Source organism: Hippichthys cyanospilos, chromosome 5, assembly GCF_059441005.1.
Source record: "Hippichthys cyanospilos isolate Australia breed blue-spotted pipefish chromosome 5, RoL_Hcya_1.0, whole genome shotgun sequence".
In the NCBI taxonomy this organism is placed as follows: Eukaryota; Metazoa; Chordata; class Actinopteri; order Syngnathiformes; family Syngnathidae; genus Hippichthys; species Hippichthys cyanospilos.
The window spans coordinates 23,841,793-23,866,183 of NC_142373.1; the positions used below are offsets into that span (position 1 = coordinate 23,841,793).

The 24,391-nt window shown below is 39.5% G+C and overlaps 1 protein-coding gene across 4 annotated transcripts in view; it reads left to right on the forward strand.

The window, feature by feature from the left end:
* Nucleotides 1–24,157, forward strand: part of LOC148424054 (lysine-specific demethylase 6A-like) — a 49,352-nt gene extending 25,195 nt beyond the window's left edge. For 3 of the 4 annotated variants that reach the window (XM_088414320.1, XM_088414322.1, XM_088414323.1), the window contains 22 exons: nucleotides 1,870–1,963; nucleotides 3,110–3,236; nucleotides 6,481–6,579; nucleotides 6,695–6,914; nucleotides 7,158–7,298; nucleotides 7,943–8,035; nucleotides 8,121–8,198; nucleotides 10,201–10,308; nucleotides 10,383–10,766; nucleotides 11,105–11,916; nucleotides 13,850–13,979; nucleotides 14,089–14,194; nucleotides 16,941–17,146; nucleotides 17,275–17,327; nucleotides 17,399–17,467; nucleotides 18,581–18,729; nucleotides 18,812–18,926; nucleotides 19,007–19,194; nucleotides 19,289–19,430; nucleotides 20,849–20,975; nucleotides 21,888–22,058; nucleotides 23,282–24,157. In XM_088414320.1, coding sequence (XP_088270446.1) covers nucleotides 1,870–1,963; nucleotides 3,110–3,236; nucleotides 6,481–6,579; nucleotides 6,695–6,914; nucleotides 7,158–7,298; nucleotides 7,943–8,035; nucleotides 8,121–8,198; nucleotides 10,201–10,308; nucleotides 10,383–10,766; nucleotides 11,105–11,916; nucleotides 13,850–13,979; nucleotides 14,089–14,194; nucleotides 16,941–17,146; nucleotides 17,275–17,327; nucleotides 17,399–17,467; nucleotides 18,581–18,729; nucleotides 18,812–18,926; nucleotides 19,007–19,194; nucleotides 19,289–19,430; nucleotides 20,849–20,975; nucleotides 21,888–22,058; nucleotides 23,282–23,308 — 3,639 coding nt within the window. In that variant the 3' untranslated portion in view covers nucleotides 23,309–24,157. The remainder of the gene's footprint in view (nucleotides 1–1,869; nucleotides 1,964–3,109; nucleotides 3,237–6,480; nucleotides 6,580–6,694; nucleotides 6,915–7,157; nucleotides 7,299–7,942; nucleotides 8,036–8,120; nucleotides 8,199–10,200; nucleotides 10,309–10,382; nucleotides 10,767–11,104; nucleotides 11,917–13,849; nucleotides 13,980–14,088; nucleotides 14,195–16,940; nucleotides 17,147–17,274; nucleotides 17,328–17,398; nucleotides 17,468–18,580; nucleotides 18,730–18,811; nucleotides 18,927–19,006; nucleotides 19,195–19,288; nucleotides 19,431–20,848; nucleotides 20,976–21,887; nucleotides 22,059–23,281) is intronic. The other variant, XM_088414321.1, reaches the window with a different exon arrangement.
* The last annotated feature ends 234 nt before the right edge of the window (nucleotides 24,158–24,391 follow it).

Genomic DNA, 24,391 nt, shown 5'->3' on the forward strand with positions numbered 1-24,391 from the left:
CAGTGTATGTGTGAGCACAAAATCTAATCTGTCTTTAGCTTTTTCTTCAATCATGTGAGCAGGAAGAGAGTAAAGCCATGGGAGGTGGAAGTTCTGCCAACATGCCCTTGAGTAGTCAATCGCATAGTAATAGTATTTGTATATCAAATTTATCAATCAATTAATCAAATTTTATTTGTATAGCCTTGAATCACCGAAGTCTCAAAGGGCTTCACATATGAAAAGAGGTCATGTCGAGACTTCTTTCGAAAAAAGAAGTCATACAGAGACATCTTTTTGGTGTAATGTACACAACAGCATCCCCTGTCAAAGCTCCCAGAAGGGGAAGGAAAAACTCAAAAACCCCTATTTGAGGAAATTCAGAAACCTTTAGGAGGGACCATAGGTGGGAGGAGCCCCCTTCCAGGCCCACAGGTTGAAGTGGATGCCGCATGTACCAAATACAGACAAATAGATACACATTACAGACAAATACAGGTAAACAATATAGATTACAGAAAACATTGTGCTATATAGTGCAATGATGACATGACAGCAGGCAAAGCCATTGGTATAGGTAGAGAAGACTTAAAATACAAGTTGTATAAATGTAATTTCTGTCACTTTCTTCTCACTGAGATAACACAGAATGGGTATTTACCTGAAGTTTAGCTACAGGTGTACCTTACGCTACACGGCAATAACTTTTACAGCAGTCAGATCACGACTGCAACATACATCACTAGGATTCCTATTTATTCTGTTATTGAAGGGAGGCAATGTAATGTTGTCTCTCTTGGTGCTGATCAGAGCTGCCAGGATCAGTTGACTAGTCATTATAATGTCATTTAAAATAGTTAATTTTATTTGAGAAGCAAGTTTCTAATTTTGTGGAGTAATTGGTTTTGCAAGTTAATCCCAGGCACGTGAAGCAAGGCTTTTATTAACATATGCAGTAAAAATATAGTGGTTTGATGGTATGCTGTCATCTCATGTACTGTACATAGTAAACACTGTATTGTATTTAAATTTGATTTGGGAAAAATTCGGTCTAAAACTCCCAATAGCTGGCAGAATAATTACAACGTGATCTTTTCTTCAAAATGTTCAGCCATTAGTGTCGTGTACCAGACGAATGTGTGCGTCTGTCAATTACAGTATGTGTGTGTGGTTTGTTTCTTTAGTCAGCTCACTTGCTGATTGCCACATTCCACATAATGAACACAGAGTCCTTCACTTGGTCATTATTCGGCAATAATTTTGCAATTGATGTTTAACAATAATATTTACGATCGCCAGTGTTTTAGGAGCAGTTCAAGGATAAAGTAATTCTAAACACACCTGACAACAGAGCCTAATCATATTCGGCTGGTTTTAAACGTGTTTGTGAAAAGGTCATAAATAAGGAAGAAAGAAACCTTGGGGAACTTCTGTCAAAACAGTTCAGCATGTTGTGTTGATGTGCCCAATCGCTCTTGCTTTACACCGGTGCTTTCATACCACCAGAATATGACTTTTGCTAACTTCTGAGTGGTCAAAGTCGAGCTAAATATCAGTCTAAAAACTGCTGCTCTTTGTGCATTTTATTGTTTATTTTTTTTTTCCCCAAACACCAGGTTAGTAAGATCACAAGGTCACTCACATTTCATACACATACACACAGCTGCAGCGGCGCTATAGTGGGCAACCAATACGATCACACACTTTAATGGTCCAGACATGTCGCGTCTAGCCTGTCCTCTTGCTCTATGACCCTCCCCCCTTCCAAGTTTGTGTTTGTCAAGACAGTCATTACAAGTGTGAGGACATCTTGTCTGTGTGCCTTGTGTCATAAAACACACCCTGTTACCTTGACTGGATTGACATCTGTGTCCGTCTGTTCTCCTGCAGAAGAAATACAGAGCAGCGAAAGAAGCTTATGAAAGTCTTTTGCAAACAGATAATCTTCCTGCTCAGGTGAAGGCGACCACACTGCAACAGCTTGGTGAGTGTCCCTGCATTCTACTGGATGACTACTTCATTCATGCGGATGGCACTCAGGAAGTGACATTTTGATAGTTTGTAGCATAGCTGCATCAATACCATTTCTTCCCGACCACATACTTAAATTTGAGTTCACACCCACCATGTACTGATACTTGGTAATGCAATTACACTTTGCAGTTGTAATATTTTTAATGAATATTGGTCCAAAACAAACATTTTTGAACATAGCGCCAGTATCATTCAGACACTTAAGAGTAGCAGCTTACAGTATTAGTAATATTGTTAATGTTGAGTTGTGAGGTTGTTAAAAAAGTTATGTTAAAACCATCTGTAGACCTGACAATAAAATATGCAAACATCCCTTAAAAAAAAAAAAATCATTTTGCCCGGTATTGTTTCTAAATATGTCACTATCACGGTGTGACAAACAAGGCTAAATTGTTTTTGTGATTATATTTTTTTTTAAAAATCTGTGCAGAATAACTTTTTTCTTTGCATTTTTGTCAACACATTTTGAAAGACTGTTCAGTGATGTTTTCCGTCATTTTAATATTTTCATTTTCCTCCATTGCAGAGTAATGATAACGACAGCGTTAAAACTGATTACACTCACAGGAAATAATGAGGAATGTCATAATAACTGACAAAGCTTTTTTGTTGTCTGGATCTAACATGTTATGTTCATGGCTATATCTAGCGTTGTAAGGCGTTTTTATTTTTATTTTATTTTTTTTTACCCCAGTCCAGCCATACCATAGACAAACAACAACCTACCCCACCCCCTGTAGTAAAATGCATTAGCAGGCTGGCCTGCTTGGGTTGTCATAGCAGTGAAGCCCCCCACAGGTGTGTGGAGTGGTAATTGAAGGAGCAGTGGTCTGTTTGCAGTAAGAGCACTTTGATACCTGTGGTGTAGTTACACATGAAAGAAGGGCTTGTTTGTTAATGCTGTGTTGTTTTATAGTACTGTGAGGAATGTGCCGCCTTTTTGACAGGAGTCAAATTCAATCTGCCCAGAATCTGCTGGTGCTTAATATTGCACTTCTTAGGTTAAGCAATTGTAAAAAAAAAAAAAACAAGAAAAAACAACCTTTAAGGTAATTTTTGAGGAACATTTTTTTTTGTTTCTTTTGCTCATCTTTAGGCTGGATGCATCACACGGTGGAGCAACTTGGGGATAAAGCCGCCAAGGACAGCTATGCCATTCAGTGTCTGCAGAGGTCTCTAGAAGCAGACCCAAATTCTGGCCAGTCCTGGTACTTTCTTGGAAGGTAAGCACAAAAGTTTAAAATGATCATTTAACCTGAGCGTTGTCATGAAAACATTTGGAATTAAATACATTTCATGTATGAAGTACGTCAATACTGAACTTAAGGGTGAAATTACATAAGTAATTCAAGTAGCTTGATTTATTAAAGTATCATGGAAATCCAAATTTTGGAGCTTATAACCATGTCACAATGTTAATTTATAACCCTAAACACCTCCTATGTTTTCTTTTCCTTCATTGATGCATTTCTAAGTATTCCTTCTGTGCTCTCAGCAAGACGACTTTAGCAGGCCCTTGTACCGCCTCTACACTGCTCCCTTACCACATGTGCATGAGTAGATACACACCCATTTTATCCGAGGAGACCTCCATGTTCTTTATTTTTTCCGTCCAGGATTTGAAAATGGAGATCATGCACCAAGTTGACCAAGTAAACGGCAATGTTACATTAATTAGTTAGGAAGTTTCACTGTAGAAATGTCCAAGTGGCAAAAATGTGTTTGGGAGCACATGACTGAACAGTCAACGTTGTAGTACATACGTCACCAAGAACTGTTGTTATGAATAGTGGTTTCACAAAGGGACAGGTTTGATAGGAGGAACGGGTGTTACTGTGTGTGATCTTGACACGTATTTTGTTTTGTTTGACGTCAGTAAAACACCCGTTTTCTGGCTTCTTCATTCACTTCGACTTTGACTCGCGATCGCTACAACATAAGCTTATTTGTTGTTGTTATTTAGTCGTGGCTGTCTGCTTTAGAACGACATCATGAAAGGGAGCACTGCAGCCACACAGAGAGAAGCAGGGCTTGAGTGAACTGTTTCAATTTGTGGTTAGAAATCCATCCACCTAAAAATCCTATTTCATAGGACACTGAATTTCCAATGCGCCAAAGGTACGATTCCATCATTTAAATGCATATGTTGAACTGTAGAAAGCTTAAAATACCATGACCCAGTGTGTAATATTTAAACAGTTATCCACATTAACAACCCACTATAAATTTCAATAAGGTGTAAATAAATATTGTTATGTCCCAGTCTAGGGGCCTAGGACACAACATATGTAATGGGCCCCGCCTTCCCCAACTCCCAAGCAGCCAGCCGATAAACCAGATGTTTGGAAAACAAAAGATATATTTATTTACATGACAAAAGAATTACTGAAAGATAGGAGCAATTAACTCAGGGTGAACCAAGGCCAAAACAACAAACAAAACAATCTGTCTTTGCAATAACCAAACTAACCTAGCAAACAAAACAACCAAAAGACAATAGGCTTACCTCCCTAGCTCCAAAAAACAGGAGGAAAGAAAATGTACAACAAAAACGGCGGTTCACCCCTACTGCTCGGTTTCCATAACTATTAGTACAAATGCGTGGCTGGTTGGGAGCGAAGGAGGACGAGAGAGTTGTCTGCCATCTCGGCTCAATATATAGCAGGTGTGCGACCTGCCAATCAGCAGCAGCCAATCATGGGCCTTCCTGGAGCCGACCAATCCTTTCACTGCTGGGGCACACCTAAAAAAAAGATGCCAGGAAACAGGGGAAAAAGAAACAAAGCAGGCCGGTACCGGAGAGCAAGACCCCTGAGTGACCACACCCGTAACAATATTTTATCGCATATACATATATACAAAATCATCGTAATCGCTATTTTTATTACTGTACACTCAGATGGAGGCTGTCATGTTTATTTTTGCTACGGAAAGCAGAGGAGGAAAACTTGCTGATTTCTTTTTTCTTAGTTTTGTGCAATCAAGCGAGTTTCTGGTTTTTATGCCACTTGCAAATAAAAAAGGAAAAAATTGAAGGAAAAAAATGGAAAAAAAGGTTTGTATGCCAATTGTAAATAAAAGAAGGAAAGAAAAGAGAAGAAGTGGGGGGGGGGGGGTTTCCCACTCTATGCAGCAAGCAAGAAAGTATCAAGATCAGTTTGGGAGTTAGGATGCGGATGACTGCAGTTAATCTATGCATTTGAATATACCCACCAAACACAGAAGAAAACACCAGCAAAAACACTGTGGTACAATAATTTACCTTGGCTAAATAGGCCACGAAAGAGGAGTGGTGGTGGCTTCCTTGTGTCACGGATGGCCAGATGCATGCGCCGTGTTGTTGTGTTTGAAAAAGTTTAGAAAAAGTGTGGAAAGTCCCGCAGCTCATAACAGCTGGGAAAGGCACCAGCAGGCCTGCGACCCAAATGGGTATAAGCGTCTACAGAAAATGGATGGATGAATGAAAAATGTGGAAAGTGACTTTCACTTAGGAGTCTGTACCGTGCAGCTCCTGTGTCAGTCGTCATTCGTCTGTGTCCTCCCAACCACTGGCTGTGTCCTTATTTATGATTGGAATAACTAACCGATGTTGACATACTGTTTATTTGCCCTAGTATTGTAGATTCCGTGATATTGTTCATTAAAATCAATGTTGAATTCGCTCTCTCGCTCACTTGGCATAGGCTTTCAAATTGCGGTCTCTCTTAAGACACTGTAATGTGAGGTGTTGCATTCATGTAACACCAGTAAATGTCAATTCTTAATTCTACACATTTACTGGTCACAGCGGCCGCTTAAAGCCGATAGTCTAAACAGGCAAAACGGCCTAAAGCGTCTGTAACAGCCATTGCTTTAACTCTTAACAGACCCCCAAATTTCTCTAAAATCCTGAAAATTCTTGCCCATTTAGGACTTAAAAATAGGAAAACCTTTGCCTAACAAAGGCCATTGTCTGTTTGGACTATCGGCCGAAAGCGAACGCTATGCTCACTCCTGTCCTTACACATCATCTCATAGGCCCTAATCAATGGGCAGAGATTTTGCTTTATAGCTCTAGAAAGGCAACTTATGTGCTGTTAAGCATAGTTTATATTTTAGTTAAAACAAAAAGTTGATTATCTAAAAATGAAAACCAGTTGATCATTTGTTAAGTGGAAATTTGGGTTTTACCCTGTGGTGAAAACAAGGCTGTGGAAAATTGCTATTTCCAGCTTGAGAAAAAATGGAAAGGAATTATTGCCCTTTAGAGTAGAATGGCCAGTAGTACACGGTTATTTTTATTTGTTTTTTTTACGATTATTTTAGCCAAAAGATGATTATTTCAGCCTAAAGTGCAATCTGGTTGAAGCTCAGTGTCTTTTTTTTTTGTTTTGTTATAAGTATGCTTGGGCTAATTGCGAATGTATTTGTGTTTTTCATTGTTTATAACATTACTGATCTTTATTCTTTCTCTATTTCCTTTTTCAGGTGTTACTCAAGTATTGGCAAGGTGCAGGATGCATTCATCTCCTATCGTCAATCCATTGATAAGTCTGAAGCCAGTGCTGACACTTGGTGCTCCATAGGGTGAGGAACCAGAAACAAAATCAAAAAAAGATAAGATGTTACCCAATAAATTATTTTGGAAATCAACTTTTTCAAAAACATGGCAGCTGATTCACCATTTTAATTTTGCCTTCAGGGTGTTGTACCAGCAGCAGAACCAGCCTATGGACGCACTGCAGGCCTACATCTGCGCCGTACAACTGGACCACAACCACGCTGCCGCCTGGATGGACCTGGGCACACTGTATGAGAGCTGTGGACAGCCGCACGATGCCATCAAGTGCTATGTCAATGCCACGCGCAGCAAGACCTGTGTCAACACTGCTGTGCTTGCTCAACGCATCAGGCTGCTACAGGTAGACCACATTTCCTTCGTAAAATCTGCAAGCAACCCTTTTGGATGTTGTTTGGTCACTTTGTGGATGTGTGTTAATCATTTTCATATCTGATCATCAAAGATATGAATTATGTCACAATTTTGTGCTTTTGTAATGATCAAACATCTCCATCACATAAAACATTCGTAATATGTTCTTCCCAATCTTTGTCATCTTGTCGGTTCAGTACTAAAGCGTGTGTATTGACACAATTTTTCCTAGGCTCAATTGTGTAACCTACAGCCAAGTAGTCTGCAGAATAAGAGTAAAATGCTCCCTAGTATTGAGGAGGCATGGAGCCTGCCCATCCCTGCTGAGCTCACATCCAGGCAGGGGGCCTTGAACGCTGCACAGGCACAGCAGGTGAGAGATCCAGCTCCGAGAGACCTCAGCCACTCAGAGAAGCAAAATGACTAGCCTTAACTTTCTACTTAGCATCTTTGGCATGGACGTGCCAACCCGAAGGTGGAATCAAGTGCTGATTTATAAGGGACAGTGAGGTGTTGTTCTTTAAAGGGTTTGCCAGATGCAAAAATCATGACAAGCATCACAATATAGCCCACTTCACTTCATGTTAAAGATGTGAGAATCTTGCATCGAAATTTACATGCAAGACATAATATTCCTCATCAAATCTTATCATACTATTCAGAAACACGTTTTTTTTTTTTAAGTAATTTAAGGAATTTGATGTGTTAACCCAACCAAGACCCAACTGCATGTTTGCACATTGATGCAAAATTATTGTTGCATTATTCCACAAGCACACCATGAAAACTCTGATTAAGACCTTAATCAATAGTTCTGATTAAGATTGAAGATGCGAAACCAAACTGATAATCAGAGTGTTGTCATACATTCTTTATTTGAACGCATGTAAATGTGTTGGTGTATGCAGAGGATCCATTTCTATTTTCCCCCCCTTTCTCTTTTGAAAATGACTTCAGTGGTTTTTTTTGCCAAAACGCAGATGGCCATCACAAGCTGTTTCTCTGCTGGATTTGTAGGCTTGTAAGGGGGAGGGAGCCCAAAGCACCAGCAATCACAGTGACCTACAGGCCAGTCCTGCCAAAAAGAAACGCACTGCCAGCCCAGCCAAAGTAATGCCAAAAGCTGCACATTAGTCCATACACGTTGCAATTTGAGCAAAATCAAAAGACACCCCCCATGTTTGGTTATGTGCAGAGTGTTGCGGACTTATGTGCAAACAGCTCCAATCAACAGCCGGTGCAAAGCTGGTACCTTACCCCTCAGAAGCTTCAGGTAGGAAATCTATTCATCATTATACTTTTTATTGCAAATGTCTTTTCTGTTGAATGCCTTTAATTTAACCAGCACAACTTCGGTAGCAGTAGTCTTTTTCAATCATTTTGTCAGTTCTGTACATGGGTGCCTACAAGAATGCCTATATGTGCGCAGTTTGTTGCACCTCATGGGTTATGAGTAAGCCAATCAAATGTTTTGTCCAGCAAGGCGTTTTGTGAGTAAGAAAAATGTTAGGCAGACAAGCAATAATGAGATAGCATTGTGACTCCTCTTGTGATGCAGATATTAAGAGTAAAATTTCAAGAAGCTTTGCGAGTCACTGTGAAGCATTCAAACTAGCAGTGAGCAAGAAAATGTCAATCTTGGCACAAGTCCTCCTTGCGCTTGGGTTAATTTGCTCACGATTTCTCCGGTTTTCTCCCACATTTGGAAAACTATATATGTTTGGTTAATTTAAGGCTATATTTTTTTGAGGGTTGCATGTAAATGGGAGTGTCATAATTGGCTCGCGAATGGCTAAACTCTCACCCTTTTTTCATCTGGGAAAGGATTCATCTAACCTCATAGTTCCTCTAAGGCAGACATGTCCAAAGTCCGGCCCGGGGGCCAAATGCGGCCCATGGTCAATATTTTAAAAACGTCTGGCCCGCATGGAACATTGGACAGCAGCGCTCTTACCTGCGTGTGCTAAATGCTGCCATCTATAGGCTCAATTAGGAACAGCAAATTAGTATATGAGGAATAGACTGTATGAGCCCCTAATTTTCTAAAATGGCGACAATCAACAAAAGGAGGAAAGTAGAGCTGCAGTGTGACGCAGTGAGCTGCGGTCATCACCAGCAGCTTTATATCGCCAACTTTTACTGACAGCTTGATGAGGACAAGTTTCCAAGAAATTCGAGCATTTGGTAAGTAAATGCTAAGCTTGTTTGGGTCGACGTATTTGTGTGAGAAGACATTCTCGGTTATGAACTTAAATAAGAGCTGTGTGTGGACACGGCTATCGGACTCTCACAAGACATCTTGCGCATCCGTACCACTGCCATAGAGCCACACCTGGCCTTTGTCCTGCACTCCAGATCTCAGTTTCACCCATCACACTCATGCGGACAAGTCATTTTTCATTTACGATCTGTCTGAAAACGTTTTTTCTTTTAAGTTTTCACTCCAGAATAATAAACATTTAAAAATCCAATCAACATTTATATTTACTAATTTCATATTTTAGATGAGTCCTGCACTTGTTGATATGACTATTACTTGCACATTTCTCTGTTACTGTGTTTAAAAATTCTATAAATATTAAACTGCCATGGTGAGATTTTTTTTTCTGTTTCAAATGTAATTTGCACCCAAGTGTAAAATTACTAACCCTGTTCAACTGTTACAAAAAAGTTAGTGTTAAAAAAAGTGAAGTGAATATTCAATTTCAATATTTAATGTCAATTGAATTTTGATAGGCATGTTTCAAATTAACCAAAACACATGCTTAAGATAGTTGAAATTAAAATAAAAAAGCAAATGTTAAACACAGAACGGCTCGCTGAAATGTATTTAAATTAATTGCTGCTATATGTAAAGAACTCCTGCCAAGGTTGGCCCCCCTACATTTTTAACACACCAAATCTGGCCCACTTTACAAAAAGTTTGGACACCCCGGCTCTAAGGTCATGTCAGCTGAAATGGATGGAATACTATTGAATTTGTTTGTCATTTTCTTTTTTTTAAAGTTATGTGCCAGCGAAATATTTAAGTGAATGATAGGGCACGGAACACGTTTTTTTTGTTTGTTTGGTTTTTATGGCTACAAATGTTTTCTTCACCTGGACCTCAATTCTCTACTTAAAATTAAGTGAGCATTCGGCCATGTTGATTAAGGGCCCTCTAGTGGAGGACAAAAAGCATTGCATGTTTAGAACATTATCTCGTATTTCATTATCAAACAATGCTGTGTGTGTAGACATAAAATCGAAAAGGTATGAAAATGTGTGCTTTGCAGCTTCTGGAACACTTGCGAACCAACAGAGCCATCCTCAAGCCACTCCAGGTGCAGATGCTGGATCAGCTGGAGAACCAGTTCTCACTCATGCAGCAGCATCAGCAGCAGGTAAACATCCTTTCGTTTGCAATTAAAACAAAAAAAGACCAGAATTTTTCAGTCTTTCTATCTTGTCTTGTTAGGTACGGCATCAAACAATGGTTGGTGTCCAGCTACAGCCCAGCCATTCCAATGGACCTCAGGCAGAGTCCGCCAACTGCCGCGAAGGCATCCCACGCTCCTCTCCTCCGAATCACGCAGCCATCAAACCACCATGTGTCATCCAGCCCGCGGCCAACGGGTCATGCTCAAGTCCATCATCTGGGCCGCACGACATCAGGTCCCCTAGCAGGGACCACGCCACCGTGCCGGGAGGTGGCAGCACAAGCAATGGAAACGTGCCTTATGCGCAGCAGAACTCTCTACCTCACAACTGCACAGCCATCAGTCACTCCAACACCAGCAGCGCCAGTCCCACGCATTCAGACGAAACATGGAGGAGCCCGCATGGCAACGCTAACACTCAGGTAAACAAAATTTTGTCCCCTTATATACGCTTTTTGGTTAAGAGCAAATCTTGTACTCACTCAAACCATAACAGCTATATCCTCTTTGTTTGACTCTGAGTTTCCTTCATGTAACTTAGGTAATTCACTAAATTGGTCTAATTTGAGGTACGCCAAGGTATTCCCGAATAGCAGTTTGAATGCATTGAATTTTAACAACTTCCAACAGAAATTCAAATAGTTTATAAACAAATGTCAGACAAAGCACATCAAGCCACTTCATATTTTCAGAATTCAAGAGAGAGTTGTGCTATTAAGCAATTGTTCAATGTTGTTTTTTTTTCCCCTTCTTTGTGTAGGGGATTCACAAAGGTCCAGGTTCACATTCGGCAGGTCCCAATGGAGAACCCCCTTTCTCTTCCTCCTCCTCCCCGCAGACCTCATTCTCTTCCTTGGCTATTCTCAGTCAGATGGGACATTCTTCTGGGCCCTGCACTGCCTCATCGTCTGCCTCCTCCTTATCGCCCACCTCCCCCAGGTCTACCCCAAATCACTTGTCATCGCCTCCCCACTCCACCTCTACCTCAGGGCTCCACACCAAAGACAATGCACCTTCGGGGTGTAACACGGGAGCATCTGCCACTCTGCCATTAGGGCCGGACACCACCACCGCGGCAGAGGTAACCTCAAATCCCGGTGCCATTCCCACACAGGGATTGACTAATCACGTCCAGCTGCCAGTGACGGACAGAGCTGGCTCTCCAGCCCCCGCTGCACCCACAATAGACAATCCTCCACTCTCAGCCTTGTTAAAGGGAAAAGCCACCACAACCACAAATGACGCTAACTGTAGTAACCACAGAGGGCCTTTCTCAGAGAAAATCAACAATGTCCACTCGGATGCTGCCAATGCTTTGTCAGAGCACTTCTTAGCATCCTTGCCGATGTCCACCACCACTACCGCTGTGCACTCCCCCAATACCCTCTCCTGCCTTAACAGCCAGACTGACAGTCGGGGGCCTACAGTAAATGGAAAGGGGGACTCTCACAGCCCTCAAAAGGTGGAGACTTCCGAAGGGGCCGTGCACCGACACTTGGCCCCTGCTGGCTTAGCTCCTTGGTCATCTGTTTCCATCTACTCCAGCTCCAGCGATGTGCTCAAAGCGTGCAGGTACAATACTTCCTATTTTCTTACTCCCGTTGTGAATACATTTGGACATGAATGGATTCAGCATTTCTTCTTCCATATGCTGTCTTAAAAGACAACTATGTGGCAATAGTCTGCATAAAAATAATACAAATTTAATTCTTAGGAATTACATAAATGAGGACTAAAATTACTCCTATGGGTATTTTGGACCGATAACAAAGTAGTATGGTCAACATTTTAAATGGTTTATTTTGCTTGTCATTTTTTAGTGCCAAATTTAGATCAATTCCATCCATTCGTCCAATATCTGACTGGTGAACATCCTTACAAAACATAAATTTATATATATTTATTAGGTGTTTATTCCATTTAATCTTTTCAGGATTTACATAATTATTCATTTATTTATTTCAACATTTATTATATGTCTTGAAGTATTAATTGTATGTCATTCTCTCCTATCAAACTCAGTGGGCACACACTGGGCGGGACGATTGCTGATCCAGTGCCCTCCAAAATTATTGTTATTATGTGGTATAAGATGTCTTAAAAGCATTTGAATACATTTAATTTTAATTAAAACATACTTTTTTACTGGAAATTGCAGAAGGGGTCACCACACTGAATTAGGCTCCCCTCACAGCAATCTCAGTCGCCAGACCTCAACCCCATTTAAAACCTGTGGAGTGAGTCCAAGTCAAGTTTGTTTACATAGCCTTTAATCACAATAGTATCAAAGACTTGACAAGTCCATAACTTCCCCTGAACTCTGGTTCAAGAAGGGCAAGGACAAAATAAAAAAATCCAATCTGGGGGAAAATGAGAAACTTTAAAATAAGTACAGGTGGGGCTGCGGTGGATGTATGCAAACTGGAATAATGAGAAAAATATTTATAAAAATGAAAACCTGCAGGAGCTGCCTTTGAGAAGGTCCTTCTCAAAACCAGACCTTTTTGGCCCATCTTCATAGTAGTGCCTCCCAGGCAGTATCCAGCTCAGATTGTTTTCCAGTCGGTCGGTGCAAATTGCACAGCAGCACCCAAATTCGGTCATCACCATCTTGCCCCCTCTTCAGAAGTCAGACGGAGGAGGGTGGGAAAGATTTAGAAATGGCTGTTTCACAGGCCAATATGTAGTTCGGGTAAATGTAAGACTATAAAAATAACTTTTGAGTTTTAAACATTTCTACTGAGGTAGTGGTGAGCAGAGGAGAGGACCTAGGTCATAGAATGATTTAAAAGAACTTGTGCAAAAAGGCATGGTCAAAGATCCCTCTGTATTCTTCCATCTTGTGAAACATAATGGAAGGTGACGAAAGACGATAATTCATTTTTAAAAGTGGGTGTACACAGTATTAACATCATGGGTGCTAATAGTTGCGGCACGCATGATTTGATGTAAAATAATTTTTGTTTATGTGGAAACCCCACCACCCCCCTCCACACACACACACACACACACACACACACACACTGAATTAAAGGTTGCATTTTCCACCTTTTCTATCCAAAACAGTGTATTATATATCTGTAAAAATGACTTCATAAGAAGCTAAAGAACGCCTATTAACCAGGGTTGCCAATAATCATGGCGAGCATTGTAACAATAAAGATATAAAGCTTAATACAGCATACAGGGGTCCATACATTCTGAATTCATCTTCTTTGTCATACCGTCTGCATGCTTTTTAATACATGCATCTGCATTTATTAGTCAATGAATACAAGGAGTTAGAGCAGCAAAAATAGTGCAAAATAAGTCAGAAATAAGGTGCATGGTCTTGGAAATGATACATACATATGCATAGTCAATTAGATATGCACTCTGTAACATGCATATATACATATAACATACATACATCATATAGTAGTGCCTCCTACATTTTGGACTGTTTTTGGTTTGATCTTATGCCCACTTCATATTTGAGCTAATCACTGAACCCACTACGTCTCAGAAACCTGGGCAAGAACGGTCTGTCAACAAGCAGCATCATCCTGGACAAGTGCCCACCACCGCGACCCCCTATGCCACCGTCCCCCCCCCTGCCAAAGGACAAGCTCAACCCGCCAACGCCCAGTATTTATGTGAGTCAAGAGCAGTTGACAATGTGATATTGTGCTATAACGGTTCATCATTAACCTCTCAAGAAAGAATTTTAAATGGTGATTAATTCTTGAGCTTCTTCTCTGACAGTTGGAAAACAAGAGGGATGCCTTCTACCCTCCTCTCCATCAATTTTGCACCAACCCTGCCAACCCTGTAACCGTCATTAGGGGCCTGGCAGGAGCCCTCAAACTGGGTAGGAAAACCACTCAATGCTTTTTTATTTATTTATTTTTTTAATCCTGTTTTCTTTTTCCATCATTTATAACCATCATGGACATTGCATCATGGCTCTGTACAGTACTAGATATGTCATACATAGTGCACTGTTGTTGTTTTTGACACATCTGGCAACAGTTCCACCTCCAGGCAACAAATGATACTGCATGCCCACGATAACATTTAGAGTAATCTTAACCATGCTGCTCTTGATGTCAATTGAAATTAGGGTCTCTAAACTATTTTCATAATTTTAGCTCTTTCCCGAAAATTTGTCTCTGCTTGAAACTACCTTACAAGCATTTCACTCAACCTATTGAAAGCTGACTTGGAAATCATTTCCTCCCACTTAAACTAAGCTTGTTATTTAAGACTGATTTAAAAGTAAGCCATGCTTAATGAAGTAAAATACAGTATATCGATCTTGCATATACTAAATGTACAGTGGAACATACAGTAATGGCTTGGCCATCAAGCTGTGAATTTCAGGCCCCAATCGTATCTTTTGTCATCAAAATTTTAATGGTCACCTCTAACAGGGTGAAAAGAGGCAGGCAAACTTAGTAGATATTTGCTTTATATGTATGACAACATATATTGGGGCCAGATTTTGTAACATAAACATTTGCAAATTCACCCATTTAAAAAGAGAATTATCATTTTAATTTTCATCATAGGTTTACTTCAAGCGTGACAGAATAAAAAAAATAATTAAAAGATCCAGGAAGTCACATCGTATGATTTTTAAACAATGTATTGGTGAAAATGGATGGCCAATAGATATTGAGCAGCTAAAACACAAACTTGCGCTTTAAGTTTATTCTAGCCTCCACTCGGTAATAGTATGAATTGTGTCTGTTTGAACTGATTAGATCCTTAACACACCTTCACAGTGTCAGACTCTAATCTTTACTATGACCAAAACTAGAGATCTTCCCAAAGATGCTAGTGCTAAGACTGTATGTACAACTACGCCAAGCTGGGATGAGTCAAACGGCATCTGATAAACAACTTTGTGAGGAAAAGATTAACACATGGACACATTATTAGAAAATTGAAGTACATTATCACCAACAATCTCCTTTGGTCCTGGGCTCCATGCACGATCTTACCACGTGGAGTTCAAATAACACTGAGATAGTGAGCAATCATCTTAGAACTACACAGCAGGGGCTGGTCAATGATTTGAAAACAGCGGGGACGCCCGTCACAAAGATGACATTAAGTAACACACTGTAATCTTGAGATGAAATCCTGCATTGCCTGAAAGGTTCCCCTTCTACACAAAAATCATGTAAGGCATATCTGAAATTTGTTAAAGACCATCTGGACAGTCCAGAGTAAAATTGGGAGAATGTGATAGGGTTAGATAATACCAAAATGAAACGCTTTGGGTGAAACATCACTCATCGTGTTGAGTGAAAAATGCTGAATTGCATCCCAAGATGCCTACTATGACGCATGCTTTGTGCTTTTCTGCAAAAGGAACATGAAGACAGGCCTGTTTCAATGGCAAGATAAATGGGGCCATGTATTGTGTAGTTAATGAATAGGCCATGGATTTGATAAGTAATGCATTTCAAGTTTCTATTTAGTACAATGTATTTCTTGTACATTTTGCGGTGACATTCTTCATCATTTTCGGCCTCCAAATGTTTGTCGCCGGCTTTGCAAGTTGCATAAAATGTTTGCTTTTCAAAGTTGGTCCGGCCATCCTCGTATGTGACAAGTGTGCACTGTCTCACACAAGGACATATTTCTACTTGTTCAGTTTAGCATTTAGCATGGTTTTCTCTGCTTTGTTCTTTGATTGTTGCAATGTTTGGTGATTCATGCTATGGCGGAGATAAAGCATGCTGGGCAGTCCTGAGTGCTCACTTCTCCATATAGTCATTGCAGTTTGTGTGGGGAAGTATGGTTGCAAGACCAGGGGCATGCTTCAAGTGATAATTTTGCTCTTTAGACCATTTTGCCGAGGAGGCTGATTTGAACCTTTGGTGGTGTTGCATCAGCGACAGCTAAACGGCATTGAGTGTACGTCAGGTCACCACATCCGATTTCCAACACAACAAAGGATTGCATTACAAGCCAATTGTGCAGATTAGCGCGCTGTAATGGAGTATAAGTTAATTGTCACAATTTGTGGACACCCAGGTCATATAGAGATGGAGTAAAATATTTGTAGGACTAATGCTCACTACCACAATTGGACGGTAGAGTCCAAATCTCACCCAGAGACAAAGTTAATACCTTATATTGAATATAATGTCTATATCGCGCAAGCCTATTTTGGTCAATTGACAGAACAACCACTAAAAGGATCGAAGCGGTGGTAATAGATATCGTAAGCCTAGGGGACTCGATGAAACATTGATATTGAATTTTGTGGTTGTGTTTAAGCATTTATTCCAATTTGCAACTATGTAATTATGGTGCCTTTTTGTACAATTTTGGGGGGTATAAATTTTTATGAAAGTGAATTTCTATGGAATTTCAGATGCATTGAAGCAAAGAGACCGGGAAGCTTGTTGCCTTTGATTTACACAGACTATGCACCCCTCTTTTAATCCATCTGATGGTCAGGATACAGGATAAATAAACAATAATAATAATACAATGTGGTACATAGCAATACGTATTAGTTTCATGTCACATTGCGTTTAAAAACTCGAAGATGCACATCTCAATGCGTGATTGTGCCTCCATGTTCTTATTCCACGTAGACTTGGGCCTTTTCTCGACCAAGACACTGGTGGAGGCCAATCCCGACCATCTGGTGGAAGTGCGCACCCAGCTGGCCCAGCCCACCGATGAGAACTGGGACCCCAGCGGCAGCCGCAAGATGTGGCGCTGTGAGAGCAGCCGCTCACACACCACGATCATCAAGTACGCTCAGTACCAGGCCTCATCTTTCCAGGAGTCGCTACGGGTTAGTAGTAAGGCGGACGTCCAAATTGTCTTCCATTTTCACTTCCTTTAGGTAGCATGGCATTGTGTAGGAACACATACTTTTTTCCACACATTGAACATTGCAGTTGAAATTGATTTCTGAAATAGGAGGAGAATGAGAAGAAGAAGGAGATGGAAGCGGAGACAGCCTCATCTGAAAGGTCTTTCTTTGCCCGCCTTAATGAAATCAACCATTTTCTTCCTGTTGCTCATGCTAATTTTCTTGTGTCAGCCGACGGAGGAAATGTCCTTTCAAGCACATCAAGTTTGGCACCAACATAGACCTCTCTGATGAAAAGAAGTATGTGGACCATTGCATATATGAGAAAAAGGAAACTAAGATGTCAAATATTGTTTATTGTATCCCACTGGAATTACAGGTTAACAATTTTGTTTAGATACAAATCAAATTGTTGTTATTGGTTGCTAATTATTACATTACTGAAGACCCTTGGTTGTCCATATGGGAGAATCTGTGTGAATAGAAGAATGTGGCTGGTGACTGGTCTAGTAAATGGCCCACCTCTGGCCCAATGTCACCTGGGATAGAATTCAGATCATCCATGAAAATGGATGGGTGTAACAGTACTAAAAATTTGGGCCAAAATTTAACTGCCCTTTAATTTTATAGAACAAATGCCATTAACTTGCCATATTATCCGCACTATAAGGCGCACCGGATTATAAGGCGAACCCTCAATTAATGGCATTTTAAAACCTTTTCCATATATAAGGCGCAACAGTAGAAGCAGTGAAACTTTACTAATAGATTACAAAGCAGCTTTCTGACAACTCTATTCACTCCCAAAATGATTAAACACCTGTCTTATGTTTTATTTTATTTGTATTTCCGTGACAGTTTATCTTTTAACAGCAAGGTATAACATGTAGTGCAACATTTATATCAGGGAAATTTTCCTCCTATGTAATCACAATATAGTAATACTCAAAGTAATAACAATAATAACTCTAAACTCTCAGTAGCATAATAACTCAATGTCACTATGACTGTAAACACAAAAGAAACAGGTCAAGCTTACTTTATCAGTTCATTCCCCATCTATGAATCCCAATCTCAATATTGAGCCATATCGAATTATAAGGCGCACCATCAGCTTTTTTTAAAAAAAATAAGGCTTTTAGGTGCGCCTTATAGTGCGGAAAATATGGTAATAAACTAAGATGATATTTAAAGCTTTTTTTATTCTTTAAATAAGATACAACATCGACAATGAGCATTGACAACAAAGAATTTCACCTGTTCCATTGAACATTATTAGATGACACTCTTAAGTGGTCTTTCTTTCACATGCCTATTTGTGCGTGGTTCCAAAGATGTCCAGTGGGATACATTGTTTTCATTCATTCATTTCTATTTGTCTCATGCTCTCTGTATTGTTTCCCTGGCTCACAGGTGGAAGCAGCAGCTCCAGGAGCTGACCAAGCTGCCGGCCTTTACCCGTGTGGTATCAGCCGGCAACCTGCTCAGCCACGTGGGACACACTATCTTGGGAATGAACACGGTGCAGCTCTACATGAAGGTTCCCGGGAGCAGGACTCCAGGTGACATAAACTGGAGCAATAAATCAGCACTTGTAATTTTTGGTTATTTTCACTTATAATAAGCATTTGTGTGTTTGTTTAGGTCACCAAGAGAACAATAACTTCTGCTCGGTGAATATCAACATCGGTCCTGGTGACTGTGAATGGTTTGCTGTGCCTGAACCATACTGGGGTGTTATCAACAGCTTCTGCGAAAAGTATGTCAGAAGCTAATTCACTGCTATTTAGATGTTTGCGCTATAATCTTGGCACTGACTTTTGGGGTGTTCTATGACAGAAACAACATCAACTTCCTGATGGGCTCCTGGTGGCCGAACCTGGAAGACCTGTATGCGACCAATGTGCCTGTGTACCGCTTCATCCAGCGCCCCGGGGACCTGGTGTGGCTAAACACCGGCGCCATCCATTGGGTGCAGGCTATTGGCTGGTGCAACAATATTGCATGGAATGTGGGACCCCTAACAGGTGAGGAAAGTACTCTCAAAATGACTTGTCATTCCCAGCTATTCATGTTGTTTTTAGACACTAACTAAGGTGTTTTATTCATTGCTGTCACCAGCACATCAGTATAAGCTGGCAGTAGAGCGCTACGAGTGGAACAAACTGCAGAGTGTCAAGTCCATTGTTCCCATGATCCACCTGTCGTGGAACCTGGCCAGAAACATCAAAGTGTCTGACCACAAGCTCTTTCAGATGATCAAGTGAGAATTTGTTTCTCGTTTGAAAAATAAAACCAAAAAACTCTTTATTTCCGTTTTAGCGCATGGCAATACTGACTGTGATACATTTACTGCACTGCCTGTTTCTTTTTGAAGGTTTAAATAGTGCTTGGGTGCTTTGGGATGGAAGGAAATCTCTTTTTTTATTTATTTTTTTATAATCTATCCAAGTATTCAAGCTTTTTGGGCCAAAAGTGCAACGTCTTTCATCATCTATGTCAAACTAAAACAGCCATGCGTCAGCCAAACATCATGAGTAGACCAGTCAATGCTTGAAACTGAACTAAATTTCAACAAGTAATATATGATATAATCAGAGTTGGTAAGCTTTTAGTTTGAAGTTTCTTCCAGACATTATTTTTTGTGACCGCAGTTTTACTTGATAATCTTGCTACAAGGTAAATTGCTACAAGGTAAATTGTGTTGGGGTTTTTTTTTGTTTGCTTTTTTTTTTTTTTTTTGGGATTGACATTCTTTCACTTAACTTGCAATGTCATACCGACCCCATACTGCTTGCGGATATGAATGTACATTATACACACAATTAATGCATAGTGAAAAGCAAAACTGAGAAGGGGTGACAAGATTATATTTGCCATGCCCGTTTGCCATGCTAAGATGACCCAGGTAGCGCGTTAACTGCCATAATAAGAGCTTGAGTAGGAGGGAAAAAAAGGGGGGGGGGGGGGTGGCTCGGGTGATCATCCACCAATTTCATGTGACCCAAGTCTGGCTGGAACTGCGTTAAAGCAGAGAATATCCAGCTTGAACAGCAAAATAGGGCAATGTCTGGATTACATTTCAACAAGAAGGAAGGGCCTTCTGTGCTGTCGAAAAACTTAGTTAGCTAACGGGTCCCTGTAAAGCTGTCAACAAACAAGGCGGCGTCCCTTGTCACGTTATTTCACCAATGATTTATTTCCTTGGATAAAGTGACCATTATGTGCCTGGGACGCAGGAAAAATGGAGCACTGCAGACACTTACATATGACCCTAGTTGTGACCAGGGTTTATCATGGATATATATATATATATATATATATATATATATATATATATATATATATATATATATATATATAAACAAAACTGTATATATAGTTTATATATATATATATATAAACAAAACTGTGTTGAACCATTAAAATGTCTTCACAATGTATTTTCTTTATGATGCGAAATGCATTTTAGATATAGTATCCATGATAAACCCTGGTCACAACTAGGGCACACCAACTGGCAAACCATGTTTTAATTGATACAAAAATCTTAAATTATCCATTACAATAATTTGACATTCAGAACCACACACGGCACAACATTAAAAATGCAAAGCCATGCCGCGGTTGAAACTGCATTTTGAAAATTATTTGTGATCCGATCCAATATGCCCATGTTAGGTATTGCTTGCTGCGGACACTGAAGCAATGTCAGATGCAGCGAGAGTTCCTGATGGCTGCCGGGAAGGAGTTAGTCTGGCATGGACGCACCCAGAATGAGCCTGCGCACTACTGCAGTATTTGTGAGGTAAATCTCATGGGCCATGTTGTAATTTACCTTAATGCTGTGCAAATTATGTTGCCATGACTGTAGAAAATTGTTTATGGTTTCATTTTTTTATCCTTCTCGGTCCTCATTTGCTCTTTTAAAAAATAAAAATAAAATCCACACTGTTTCAGTATTAGAACGCCACATTTTATGTATGAGACCAGTAAGAATAAGGAAATCATTTCGCAAAAGAATTTGCCAACATTTACATTTATGTAGTTGTTAACAGCAATATCAGTGTCATTTATGGGAAAGAATTACAAGAAGAAATTAAAAAAGAAGGAACTGCAGAGAAGACATGCTAATTTCTAAATCAACCTAACGTTATCATGAAATTACCGGAATTCATTTGTGCTTAGCTTGAGTGACTCAGTCAGTAGGTGTCACTGCATTTGCATTCAAGTGGAGCATATCCAACTTTGAACAACAAAATAGCAGGCAAATTATGAAGTGACTGGCAGTAGAGAAAATATTATAAAATAATACTGCGCACACATGTTAACAGAAAATGATTGTTAGATGGCGTTGTTTACGTCAGCTGGGAGGAGTGGCCACGAAGATAAAAAATATATATATATATTAATGTTGAAGATAAGTGATTCAGAAAATTGACAGATGTTGTATATTGAATGCATTACTAATGTGGTTTGTGCCTCCTTTTGGTTACATTGTGATCATTTTATATAGCGGAAATACTGGATGCTGTTCCCATTCGATGAAGGGTCAATAATGTCAAAAGTGAAAATATAGTATATCATGATATATCGTTATCGTGATTTGAAATGGTCCATATCATGATCGACTTTTTCTCCCCCACTTATCTCGCAGTGCTGTCTTATCTTTACCTGTGGCGTCTGCTTGATTCATACTGACGCGATCTTGTCCACACAGGTGGAGGTGTACGACCTGCTCTTTGTGACCAGTGAGAGCAACAGCAGGAAAACCTACGTGGTGCACTGCCAAGACTGCGCCCGTAGGGGGAGCCCTACCCTGGACAACTTTGTGGTGCTGGAGCAGTACAAGATAGAAGAGCTAATGCAGGTTTATGACCACTTCACTCTGGTAAGTCTTACGCACATTGTGATTCCATTCCACTTTTTTGGAGATGCGGCGTTGGGATGGAACTGTTCCTCAGTACATAATTTGTCTGTTGTTTTCAAACTAAAACAAATTTGATGCGGTCAAAGCAGGTTGAAAGCAATTTGAATGTAATATTTGTCTGTGGTGATGCAAAACTGTCTTTTTTTTTTTTCCTATTTTTGCGGCACTTGCGTGCCATTATTGTCACCTGTATTTAACATGTGGGTGTTTTTTACACAGTAAAAATGGGAAGGTTTGACACATTTAAGTTGGCTTGTTTTATTAAATTCTGTTACAGTGACACCTAAGCCGGTGAGCAAGGCTTATTAAAGTGCTATCTCATAAAATATCTCACAAGATTGAGCCCATGACACGAAACAAGATTTTTGCGAAAGTTGAAATAGGAAATAACAAAGTTTTGAGTTTAATTTGTTTAAATCTCAGCTGCAGTTTAGCTCTTTCCCACTGATGAAAAGTTTGAACAATATACATACAGATCCTGTTTGCTGTGGTGCATTTATTTATTTATTTATTGCAGTATTTAGAAATAGTTTTTGTCATATTTGCCAATATTTTACCATCCTTTTCTTCAACTCGTAAACCAAAATATCACCACAGGTCATTTGAAAGTAATCAGGGCATCCTGCATTTCTCCTATAGGGCTATAGTTATTGAGACTGGGTATTAATCAAATTATTTTTTTTACTTTGCTTGGTGAAAAACAAGTACAAACATAGTTGACCAAATAACATATTTCTACTTCATTATTTCCATTCAGATATATATATATATATATATATATATATATATATATATATATATATAGTTTTTTTTTTCTTTTTTTGGTGATATACTGAGATTTCGCTGCAAGAAACAAGGATGAGAAATGTTGTAGCTTCCTATTCTCGCAAAATCTTGTTGCATGAGATCTCGTCTCATCCCTATAGACATAACATATTCCCCCAAATATTGCTTTGTCTATCTGTTGAAACCCTACAAGAAGTGCTATATCTTATTTTTTCCCACAAACACAACCGCAGATGAATAAATCCACTCACAATAGAAGTCTCTTAAATTTTTTTTATATATATATATATATATATATATATATAATATATATATATATATATATATATATATATAATGTGACCTACACAAAAAGATTGCACTTCCATTCTAGCTAATTCTTCTTTTTCTCTTCACAGGCGAGTCCCTTGCCTTCCTCATCTTGATGATGATGTTGTGAAGGATATGTTTGAACCTCAACAGATTCTCCACACATCCTTTCATTGTTGTCGTCATTTTGGAAGTAAGCCGTCAGTCCTTTTAAAGCACGCTCTAGCGTTACCTTAAGGCAGCTAGCTGTGTGTAAGCTGCGCGTCTATGCAACTCGCCTCCCCCTGGTGGACTGGCGGGGGAAGGCAGCTCCTCTTTAATGACTGTTCCACTCCTGGACTCCTAACACGAACCCATGAAGTCTAAGCGTTGTACATATTATATGGTTTCAAATCATCTGACTACTGACTCTTTTGTTCTCCATTCTTTTTTTGTTCCGTTTGCCATCACCCAGCTGGACTTTTCTATGTTACCTGAAACAAAATAACATGTTTGTAATGTGAACAGATGAGTAATGCCGTTTTTGCGACATTTCCCTTTTTTTTTTATAACACATATATATATATATATATATATATATATATATATTATACACACACACACAGGTAGATATAATTTTGCTGGAACAATGTTGATAAATCATTTGTAGACACAAGGCCATGTCACACGAGAAAAAAGGGTTGCACATAGAGTTCATTAGTGTTTTTTTTTTATGTTGATGTAAATGTACACTATTTATAAATGCATATTTATTGCTTGCAATTATTTGTTGATGGAATGCTGTCATTTTTTTCTCCAGAATACCTGCCATTACATTTAAAGGAGCCTTGTGATTTTTGAGCAGCGCTCCTAATATGTTTTGTATAGAAATAAAAGTGCTTACTAAGCATTGTGCAGAGACCTGATCTTCAATTGGGCTTGTTGTTTGAAGGCTGTTTTATGCGTCAATAAATGAATTGTCTCTATTTTTACTTGAGTTTTTCAAGTAGTTAGCACATCTTCTTCACAGTTGATGTTCTGGATTTGAATGTTTGATAGTGTTATTCTTAAGTTTCTGTATAGGTGTAAATGTGAATGGTTATTTGTTTCTAATCAACCTACTGGAGACCAGTCCAGAATTTTCGCCTAGCCTCTTACAGAAGACAGGATCAGAGGGATTGAACATGAATGGATCGATGGATACCTGCTGATTATTACCG